Source organism: Oncorhynchus gorbuscha, linkage group LG23 (genome assembly GCF_021184085.1).
Source record: "Oncorhynchus gorbuscha isolate QuinsamMale2020 ecotype Even-year linkage group LG23, OgorEven_v1.0, whole genome shotgun sequence".
Taxonomy (NCBI): Eukaryota; Metazoa; Chordata; class Actinopteri; order Salmoniformes; family Salmonidae; genus Oncorhynchus; species Oncorhynchus gorbuscha.
The window spans coordinates 57,861,993-57,873,711 of record NC_060195.1 but is presented as its reverse complement, the minus strand read 5'-3'; the positions used below and the strand labels follow the sequence as shown (position 1 = coordinate 57,873,711).

At 42.6% G+C, this 11,719-nt stretch overlaps 1 protein-coding gene across 1 annotated transcript in view; it reads right to left on the bottom strand.

Moving 5' to 3' along the window:
• Positions 1-7,333: 7,333 nt before the first annotated feature.
• Positions 7,334-11,719, bottom strand: part of LOC124010961 (NEDD4 family-interacting protein 2-like) — an 11,984-nt gene continuing 7,598 nt past the window's right edge. The window contains exons 2-8 of the mRNA XM_046323803.1: positions 11,537-11,718; positions 11,060-11,196; positions 10,607-10,694; positions 10,073-10,197; positions 9,006-9,072; positions 8,673-8,777; positions 7,334-8,566 (exon numbers count right to left, since the gene is read on the bottom strand). Coding sequence (XP_046179759.1) covers positions 8,674-8,777; positions 9,006-9,072; positions 10,073-10,197; positions 10,607-10,694; positions 11,060-11,196; positions 11,537-11,600 — 585 coding nt within the window. The 5' untranslated portion in view covers positions 11,601-11,718 and the 3' untranslated portion in view covers positions 7,334-8,566; position 8,673. The remainder of the gene's footprint in view (positions 8,567-8,672; positions 8,778-9,005; positions 9,073-10,072; positions 10,198-10,606; positions 10,695-11,059; positions 11,197-11,536; position 11,719) is intronic.

Genomic DNA, 11,719 nt, shown 5'->3' with positions numbered 1-11,719 from the left:
ATATTTTTGTTTATGTATATACAAAAGATTATGCATATAAAATTGCTATTTAACAAGCTATCTGACTAGCTAACATTAGCCAGCTAACTATATATTTTGCCTGCTATATAGGCGTTTGACATTCGTATGAGTTGTAATTTGTGTCGTTTAATATTTGAGGGACTCCTGAGCAAACCAGGCTGTCATCTTGTGAAACCCAGTGGATATAAAGAATCTAGCTAAAGCATTTACTACCAATTTAATAAAAATGTATTAAGCTTGCCTTGCTGTTCATTAAAAATAAATCTAAGTCAATCAGTTGTTATTGTTCTTTTTTGTAGTAATGTTAACATTAGAGATTGAAGATATTTGTCATGCAATGCAGCAGAAGCAACTTAACTCTTTTCTTGCTTATCGTGCAGTGGAGGATAAAAAGAGCTGTATGCCTATAAAGTGCCTTGCAAAAGTATTCACCTCCCTTGGCATTTTTTCTATTTTGTTGCCTTACAACCTTGGATTAAAATTGATTTTTGGTGGGTTTGTATCATTTGATTTACACAACATGCCTACCACTTTGAAAGATGCAAAATATTTTTTCTTGTGAAACAAATAAGAAATAAGACAAAAACAGAAAACTTGAGTGTGCATAACTATTCATCCCCCAAAGTCAATACTTTATAGATGCACCTTTTGCAGCAATTACAGCTGCAAGTATCTTGGGGTTTGTCACTATAAGCTTGGCACATCTAGCCACTGTCATTCTTCAAGGCAAATCTGCTCCAGCTCCTTCAAGTTGGATGGGTTCCGCTGGTGTACATCAATCTTTGAGTCATACCACAGATTCTCAATTGGATTGAGGTCTGGGCTTTCCAAGGCCATTCCAAGACATTTAAATATTTCCCCTTAAACCACTTGAGTGTTGCATTAGGAGTATGCTTAGGGTCATTGTCCTGCTGGAAGGTGAACCTCCATCCCAGTCTCAAATCTCTGGAAGACTGAAACAGGTTTCCCTCAAGAATTTCTCTGTATTTAGTGCCATCCATCATTCCTTCAATTCTGACCAGTCTCCCAGTCTCTGTCAATGAAAAACATCCCCGCTGCATGATTCTGCCTCCACCATGATTTTCTGTGGGGATGGTGTACTTGGGGTGATGAAAGGTGTTGGGTTTGCACCAAACATACCGTTTTCCTTCATGGACAAAAAGCTCAATTTTTGTCTCATCTGACGAGAGTACCTTCTTCCATATGTTTGGGGAGTCTCCCACAAGCCTTTTGGCGAACACCAAATGTGTTTGCTTATTTCTTTCCTTTAAGCAATGTATTTTTTTCAGACCACTCTTCCATAAAGCCCAGCACTGTGGAGTGTAAAGCTTAAAGTGGTCCTATGGACAGATACTTCAATCTCCACTGTGGAGCTTTGCAGCTCCTTCAGGGTTCAGGGTTATCTTTGGCCTCTCTGATTAATGCCCTCCTTGCCTGGTCCATGAATTTTGGTGGGAGGCCCTCTCTTGGCAGGTTTGTTGTGGTGCCATATTCCCTCAATTTTTTAAATAATGGATTTAATGGTGCTCTGTGGGATGTTTAAAGTTTGGGATAATTATTTTGAACCCAACCCTGATCTGTACTTCTTCACAACTTTGTCCCTGATCTGTTTGGAGCGCTCCTTGGCCTTAGTGGTGCTGCTTGCTTAGTGGTGTTGCAGGCTCTGGGGCCTTTCATAACAGGTGCATTTAAACTGAGATCACGTGACAGATCATGTGACACTTAGATTGGACACAGGTGGACTTTATTTAACTAATTATGTGACTTCTGAAGGTAATTGGTCGCACCAGATCTTTTTTAGGGGCTTCATAGCAAGTTGGGTGAATACATACGTATGCACGCATCACTTTTTCATTTGTTATTTAAAAAATAATTTAAACAAGTCATTTTTTTCAGTTCACTTGACCAATTTCAACTATTTTGTCCATTACCTGAAATCCAAATAAAAATCCATTTAAATTATAGGTTGTAATGCAACAAAATAGGAAAAACGTCAAGAGGGGTGAATACTTTTGCAAGGCACTGTACCTATGAAGCATATCTGTGTACGGGCCCTAAAATATTTGGTTTAAATATTAGCTCAGCACAGTGCCTTTCATGGCTTCCACTGGTTAATCATCAATCCCTAGGATATTGCAGACAAAACACTGTTACCTGTCAAGCTGCTATTATGGAATGAAGGTCCTGCTTCAGCACTATCCCACATTGAACCACAGCCAGGAGATGGGTGCATTACGGGACATTGTTGTTTTGCTGTCCTTTCATTTGTTGCATTAGAAATATAAGGAAAGTGTTTTCTGTCTCCATTACAGGCATTGTGCTGGCGGCAGAATTGCGTGGTAAGCTATCCTTTGGTGGCTTCTACTGTGCGCAAGTGATGTAGTGATGTCTCATTCTCTATTGTTATGCATCTCAACCCTACCACTAGTTGGGACGCTCGAAAACAAGGGGGAGGGCTAAGGGGAGGTATTGGGATTTAGCCTAAAAACAGACGGCACCTATGCATCACAGTGACGTGCCGTGCTTCCTTTCAACAGTTTGATAAGTGGAAAATGAGGGGTGGAAATGAACCTTAAGTTGGTTTATGGAGCTTTGGCCGCACATAATCGCTGGCCCCAATCATTACCGCAATTAATCTCTGAGAAAACTTGTCAAATTATTAATAGGGCCCTTAAGTGATGCAACTCAAAGCCTGCTGTTGTTCGGACACGGAGAGAACATGGGGGAGAATGTGTTTGCTGAGAAAACATGGAGGGGTTGCTCGCTAAACACGAAAGAGTTAAAGCAGGTTTCACTCTCACTCCCCTCTCCCACTTTCTCTCTCTCTCTGCTTCTCTCCTTCCTCCCTCCGTCTCACTCTTCCCCACTCCCTCTCTCTGGCCCCAGGCTGTGGGTGAAAGGCGGTGATTGAGGCCTTTCATGCCAGGCTAACACTGCAGTCCACTGTGTGGCCCAGATGGAACATTGAGGCCAAAGTGGCCGCACCATGGTAGATGATTGGCCAGTGCCATTTAAAACAGGCAGCATACTCCAAACATCACCTGACACCAGCTGGACTTGTGTCTTTTCCACCTATATTGACCACTTTAGTTTCAGCACATTATAGTTTGTTGAATTTGAGCATGGTACTGTTTAATCCCAGTGGAGGATTACAATAGCAATGCCCTGGTGCAAGGCCAACTTTGTTCTCATTAAGAGTTGTTGGTTAAGATTAGGTTGCAGGAGTTCGGAAGAACTGATCCTCAGTTACAAAATCAAAAACAACTGCCAAAAACGGTGTTCCATTTCAACCTCGGTGAAAGGAACATTATATCCCTCAGCCTGTAACCCACCTATCATCAATTTATAGACTTTCTTTTTTTTAACAAGATTCCTTTTTAAAAGGCAGGTTCAGCACTCAGTCGTAAGTTGTGTTGAGGTGTGAGTCAACACAAGCGGTACCATAAATGGCTTCCCTGTGTATCTGTGAAATATGGGAGCCCATAAAATAGCGGAAGTCCTCCACTGTATTAGCTAAGTGCAAAATAGCATTTATTATGTCGAGGACAAATTGTCTTGCATGGTGTGCTTCAAGAGAAATATGTCAAGATAGACAGGCGAAGATGAAACATCACTATATTGCCAAATAGGAAATATTATCAAATGCAGAGAATGTGCCAGAGCTCTCAAATGAGTAAAACTTGCATAGCTCTATAACTATGCAATGTGCTCTTTGAAAGGGTAGTCTATAGGACTTAGAGAAAACAAAGGGGACGATGGTTCAGTAATCTAATCTTATTTGGGCTTACTTATCCAATCAAGGCACTCTTTAATGAGATATCGAATGCACTGGTAGATCAACATCAGTTTGTATAAATGTGTTTGAAAAGAAAGATATTCTCTCCATGTACCTACAATACATCAAACTCTACAGTAGGAAGCCTTGCCATTTGGGGTGTGGCTAAAAAGGGGTCTGGTCTGTAAGTGGGGCAATACTACTCAACAGGTTGGCCAGGTGGCACCCTCCAAAGAATGTCAATATTTGCAGATGCTGAGCTGATATCTCGCTCTGCTGCTGGATGGATGACTCAACAGACAGGAGGTAAATGACGTGGAAGACAAACAAGAGAAAAGGAACAGTTATATTGGGGTTCCGGAATTGGAAACATATCTTTGGTCGTTTCGCGAACCCATCCTACAAGATGACCCAATGCGACTGACTGAAACAAGCTCGTCGTCAAAAGTACAGGAAACTGGCACTGTTTTTCTTGTGTGCAACAGCTGTGCGTAACGCTGTGTACTCTAGGGCCGGCACGAGCAGAACTGTCTGTATCGTATGTCTCTCGCACATCCTAATACAAATATTGTGTGGCAGTTGCCACGGCGACAGCTCAGCAACAGCTGGTTTGATTCACTTCATGTAGAACCTGTTCCCGATGGAGCTCTGCCAGAACAACTCTTCTATGTGGGGCTAGAAGTGACACATAATATCTGTGTATTTGTATCTGTTTAACATGTATTGTATGTTTTATTCTGCAAAAAACCTGTCGTACGTTATATTATTAGAGGTTTCAGTTCATAATACAGGAATAGGTGCATATTTTCAGATTATACTGTAGGCTATTAACCTCTAAAAGTGATTGATTTGACTCCATTGACAAATCTTCAGAAACAAATGATTTGATGCAGATTAAAATGATTCCCATTTCAAGACAAATCTGTTGGGACTAAGTCTATGTCTGACCTCAATGTATTTATTTGTTCCATATTCCTTTCCCTTGATGCAAACCTACACACACACCACCAAAACAGGATGCATCCCTTGATCACATCAAAAGGAGGTCATGTAAAACACACTACTTTCTACTCCAGGTTCCCTATCGCGCTGGAGGAGTTCATGTTACGGTTATGGGAAGGAATCTAGGAGGAGCAGAGCCAAGCACAACTGCTCATCGTCAGAGCAGATTAACCTTGTCAAAGTGGAGTGCGCTTGGGAAGTGAGCGCAAGCAACTCCCTGCCAGCTCCAACACCACTCCCCACATCAGATCTGAGGCCTGGCTTCTCCTCCATGAGTCTTTATATTGGCTGTGGTTATAATCTGCCATTAACGACTGGTCTAGGATCAGCCCTCCAATACCACAGTGAAACCCGTAAACATCATGAGGTTAGCAAATAAAACAACCCTAGATTAGCTGTTATGGGCATAGTGTTTTGAATCAGCTTTAACTAACTCTTACCCGAACCTCAGCCATAATGTGCTTATCCTTTAATTCAGCATCCTACTTCTCCTCTCACCTGAAATTCTTCTCATCCAAATAGAAGTTGTTGAATATTCAGTCCCGTTCTGTCTAACCCTGCACCTAAATCTGTACTATGACACCTCAGGGCTATTGATAGTTTGGCATGCAGTGTCGGAAAGGCTGGCTTTGAACTGGTTTCTGCAGCCAGGTGTAGAATTCCTCTTTAGGTATAGAGATGACCATGTGGTCAGGCTGTGGTGGTTTTTTCCAAAGCCCACAGATGTGTGAAATGACCTCAAGAGTTCCTCTGTAGGTTTAGACCTGGCTGGATTGCTACACACACACGTACAGAAGCACACAGACGTCAGTAAGTCCTTTGGATTTGATTGCAATTGGAAATGTGCTTGATAATGGCCACCAAAAGTACAATTCTTTATGAGCATCACTTGATTTCAGTTCATTCAGTGAGAAGGAATATTTCCTGGTCTCGTGCTGATTAGCTAAATGTGTACACAGTGAAATGCAACAACCCAATTTTAAGTAATCAGTATGCATGAGAATTCTAGCATGCCTGTATGACGATAACAAAGAACCATAGCCCACTTTGACTGAAGACAGGCATGCATGCATTTAGGAAATCCTTCCAAACCCTCCACACAGAGCAGAAAGAGCCCAAGGCTCTACTATTTGTGGTTACTTTACTCTGATGTAGAGAGACAAGAGTGTACCTGCCAAACCGACAGGTGAGCCAAGCCACTCTTCCCTCCACACTGGCATGTTCCAAGCCCACTTGAAAGCTGTAACAGCCTTGTGCTGCTAAGATTACATATCCCACCGTTTCTTGTGAACATGCTAGTTGTGTATGCTAATACGTGTACACTATCAGAGACACACACACACACACACACACACACACACACACACACACACACACACACACACACACACAATCCTCATGTATGCAGGCACAACCATAGAAATCAGCAACATCGCATACATTCTAACTCACTAGTACACATTATGCATCCACGCGCACCCGATCATTTTTCACCAAGACACACACCGACTTCCAAAGTCATCAGGAAGCACACACAGCAACCCTATTACCGTCTACTATTTAGTTTCAACTCCATCCCCTCTCGTTCTCTCCTGTGCCCTGGAGGGAGGTGTCATCTTTGAGTCAACTGATTCTAAGAGCTCAGCTTGATCACCCCTTCAGAGAGTGAGGAGTCTGTTGACTTAAAGCCCCGGTAGCGTCCGCAACGGGCCGGGAAGCGGGTAGCAGGGCAGGCACATGCTTAGGTTGGCCATAACTAGCTAGAGGCTAACGAGACCTCAGATATGCTGTCGACAGCGATTGTCAGCACTGTTCCCTCTGGGCCGGTGCGTGTGACTGAGTTTACTTTGTGCCCTGGCCTCTATTCCAAATCGCTCTAGTTAAAGGGTGGATGGAGGAGGTGGGCGAGAATTGAGGTTGTGAGAAGGAGAGCCTAAGCTATTCCGGCCTGATAAAGGGGAGAGAGAAAAAAAGTGCCCCATAAAAATAAAAAAAGAGAACATTTGCCAACCGGAAGGGAGTTCTGTAAATGGGTCACTCATTAACAGTTTATAAAGAGGCTGGATTGGGGACAGCCAAAAGAAAGAACAAATAAAACCCACATGCATTCAGTAGAAGCAGGCCCCTGTACGGCAAACAATGAGCTTTTCAGGACAAAGTTTATACTTTGTCATTTCGATAAAACATTTGGTTGCACAAATGCCAAAGAGTGAGGTAAATGTGTACCATCTACCGAAACCAACAACCAAACTATAAACTGAGGGTCTAGAGAGAATCAGTGTCATGGGCTGTCTCTCAATTCCTCTCGAAAAAGACCACTGGAGGAAGAGGTTGGAGGGCGGAACCTTGTATCCGGTCCTCCAATGCGCTTTGAGAGCAATTGAGGAAACAGGAACGGAGGAAGCAAGGACTTAACAGCTAGTAGCGTTTTCAGACACAGCCCTAAATAAGAGAGGCTATTCAACATCCTCCAGTGCTCACAATAGCACGATTAGGCCTACTCGACATCAAATTCATTCTAACATGAGGCAGTCAAAGGGTGCATTTGGAACTTTATTGGCATTTTCAAAGACTTCAGGTTAACGGGTTAACAAGCACGCATCATCATCATATCTGGAGTACCAAATCATATTCCAATAATCATTTGTCAAAACTCATTTGGCTGTTTCACAAACATACAAATATAATATTAATAACGTCGCTTTAGCTGAATACTGTTATAACCAACTCGGCCAGACTAATCATGCATTTAAGTTACGTTTTTTTTATTTTTTATATTGCTGATGAGGCTTCTGTGTAACAGAAACAAAATGACAAAGGCATCATTCGAGCATTAAAGAAAATGCGACAAGTTTAAAAATGTCACAATCCAGGCTAATTGCAATAATCAACTCAATGAAAATGTAATTCTTTAAAATAAAATAAAAAGTGCAAAAAGGCAGATATCCTTTTTTGGGATAAACACAAATTCCAGTTCAAAATGGATTGACAAAGAGATCAGGCTACGCACTACGACAAGTAAGCAATGCACAACTGAAGAGGTTCTTGAAAAGTGCAAATATAATAAATTGGCATAAGCTGTGGTACAGTTCAATCCTTTCACGATAAAAGTCACGAGTTTCATCAAATAACATTTTCATCAAATAACATGTTTATACCAAAGAGAATTAAATATGGGGATTAATATCATAGGATAAAATACAAATTGATACTCCAATGGAACTCTAAAAGTTTTTTCCGTCATCCTCATTAGCATACATCCAGTTCAGGAAAGGACACAATTGCATAACATAAGACCTCTTGGCTGTATTTACAGTCCTCTTTCATGTTATTGTGTGTACTTTTCAATAAACATCCACAACATGTAGACCCAGCTACTACACTGGACTATTCTACCCCATGTTAAGGTGTATTCAATGTACAAGACTTGGGATATTAAGCAGGATGGGACCATAACAGGAGTTAGATCAGGAAGGCAATTGAAATCTAAAGAGCCAAACAAAGCCATTGGAAATATAAAATAAAAAAAACACAGGGTATATTTAGCTGGGTTAATCTGTACTGTACGGACTTTCTGAAAGAGAGATGAGTCAGCTGTTTTTGCTTTTAATGAAAGACGGCGGACTTTCACAGCGGTAATGACGCACTGGTTCTTTTCTTCCTCGCGTCTTTTCACGGTTATAGATTTTTTTTGTCCTGGTCATTCGAGAAGAGGGTCGCAAATCCTCAAGGAATTTCACATTAAGGAGGAATGTTTGGTGCAACAACCTGGAGCAGAGGAAGGGGGGGGGGATATGAAAAAGTTACCGTTGTAGTATTCGCAGACTACGGGTAGAGGATGTTACAACGTCGCCATTTAGATAAAGACAAATACCTCAGTACAGGAAGAAGAAGCGTGTTCTGTGCGAGGCAGCCATGCTTTCAGACATGTTGCGCACTTTCAGGTAGTTCACGAACCCTCTGAAGAAAAGCAGGAGACCTGAGGAAGGGATTCGAAATCATTAGTAAAAAAAATAAAAACACTTCACCACTATTCATCCAAGGTCAAGGAATTCACTTTATTGTGGGCAGATTAGTAGTACATCCTTTCAGCCACCAGATGGCATTGGTGTATAACATTCTAAGTGGATACATTAGTACAGCTTAAATCCTCAGCAAGTGGCCAGTTGAAGAATGCAGCATTTGCTATACAGATCTGTAAACTTACCGAGGACCAGGAAAATCCACCAGAGCCAGTACTGCCCATTGAAGTAGCCAGTAAAGTAGTCCGAGAACTGTGGGAAAGTGGAATGTACAGGAAACTGACATTCAACATTTCCTACCACAGGACAATACTTTTGAATGACAGTTCCTGTAAACACATACAGATGATCAGAATCACGATGGGAGAAATATTTCCTTGAGCTAGGATTAGACTTCCTCAAGCCTCAATTCCTCAAATGTTGGGTGTCCTAATTGAGACCATGGGCCGGTTTCAAGGATAAAAAATAAAAATAAACTATTCCCGGATACCAGGCCTTTGATTTGGCACTGCTCGGATAAAGGCCTAAACTACTGTATAGCCTAGTATTGCACAACATCCAGTGGCAGGAGCTGTGTGCACCAGAGCAATGAGTAAGCCCGGGGTTAATAACTACATCCACCAGTGTGTTGCTTCTTCATGTGGAAATTCTACAGGGCTTTGATTGATGCCCGGAGCACAGAGAGCACACTGGGCTCCTGCTCTTAAGGGTGTCCTCTTCACATCTAGGGCTAACAAGCCTTAGCAAGCATCTGCTTCCTGCTGCACAAGCCATGACTGGGATATGCAGTGATGTACTGGACATAATTGAAATTCATTTTGTAACATTCAATTCATTATAACATGCTAGTCAAGTGAAGCGTTTCACGTTTTTTGTAAAAAATAAAAATAAAAGCATTTGAGTAATTTAGCAGATGCTCTTATGCAGAGCGACTTACAAGAGCAATTAGGGTTAAGTGCCTTGCTCAAGGTCACATTGGCAGATTTTTTTCCTAGTCGGCTCGGGGATTCAAATCAGCAACCTTTTGGTTACTGGCCCAATGTTCTTAACTGCTAGGCTACCTATTAAGCAGGATAATGCTAGCCAGTTAATTTACAGTAAACCATTTGTAACATTGACGTTTGAAGTAGACACTCTTTATATGGGCTGCTTTTAAAGTAATGGCCTGTATATCCGGTCCCTTAATAGAAAATCAACTCTAAGTTATTTTAGATGCATTGATTAGGCCCCTTTAAGCCAATACTGCACTTACCCTGACGATGAGAATCCACTTGATGAGAGAGAGGCCAAAGCCGCAGATGGCCCCGTATCGGCCAGCGATGGTGTTGGTCAGGCAGAATGACAGGCAGAACCCAATCCAATTGAACAGGAAGGCCACTGTTTGGAGACAGAAGAAAGCATGCAGTTACAAGCACAGACCGACAGAGGGAGTCACTGTTCAGTATATTACAAATTGGATGTCCTTCTATACATACTTAAAAAATACATTGAGGCCATATGAATGTAGTCAGAGAATAGCTAAGCTGACTTACTTTGACCTTTCCCACCTCCATTCCTACTGGAGGAAGAGATCATGTTGTCTTCAATGAGTCTGACTGTTGCCACCTTGTGGTGAATCCATAGAAAACACCTTCAACTACTTACTGACATTTTCATCCAAGCAAACTTTTGTTATGTTCCCCTGCTCAGACTGAAATGGGCCAGTCCACTCAGTGAAAGAGGCTATTTGGCTTGTCAAATCACTGAAGAATGGGGGGGTACGTGCACAAACAACAGATACACTCACTGAAAAAGGCCAGCATGAAAATGCCGTCGTTCCCCACCCTCAGCTGGTCGACGTCGCTGAAGTCATCCCTTGGAGGGAAGTCATCCTCCTGTTGAAGCAAAAGAGGACAGGAAAACAACTCATCCACCTCTTCTGCAGAAACGTAGCAATAGCTCGGTCATCCCAATGAATAAGAAGATGAGCAGTATAGTACTGTTGCGTGTCGACATTTCCTTCTCTTTTGGCGTTGAGAAAGCAGAAACACAGTTCTATGGGTATTTGTACTAAACCTACATAAAATAGAGCTAACATACTGTAACTACCGTTGTGGCTATGTTTTGGTCCTGAAATATGTTGTTATGCTGTGTAGTTAACAACAGCAGCATTGAAGTTCCTTACAGCATAATCCTGTTTTCATGGGTAAACATCCCATACTTAAACACGTACATGTGTGAGAGCGTGTGTGTGTCCTACCCCTTGTATCACCTCCACAGCAGAGAGCACCATTGCTGCAGCTTTGGCTTTCTCTGCCTCATCGTAGGTGGGAAGAGAGGTGGCCACGCTGTATGGGGGCGGCACGGGGAAATCACTTGGGTAACAACTGCTCCCTACTGGGGGACCACAGGGAAGAGACATGGCCAATTAACACAGTTCACAAGGTGAAGATGAAGTTCGGAAATCAATTCAATCAAACAAGGAAATCACATTGGCTTAATTCCAGGAGCCGTGTGAACTATCGGCCTATACTTAGGGCAACTGGCTGGTTCCAGCATGTTTGAAAGAGCTACGGACGCTGCGAGAGAATGAGATGGAGAAAGGGGCAGAAAGACAGAGTGAGACACAGAACAGGGCAGAAGCAAAGACTGAAGCTAAACTGAAGAGTAGGGATGGGGGTGGATAAATGGGGATAAAAAAATTCTAACACAGTATATGGAGTCTTTGGTTCTGTACCAGGCATGGAAGAGGTGTCTCCCAGGGCGATGCTGGCATACGGGGGGAGGTGGGGCCTCTGCATCCCCCTCCAGGGCTACTGGGACTGGGCAGGCCTGGGAGGACGAGCTGGCCTGGGCCGAGGTGCACGGCTGCTGGGCGCTGGTGGAGGGCTCACAGGAGTCGTCTTCATCATTCTCAAAC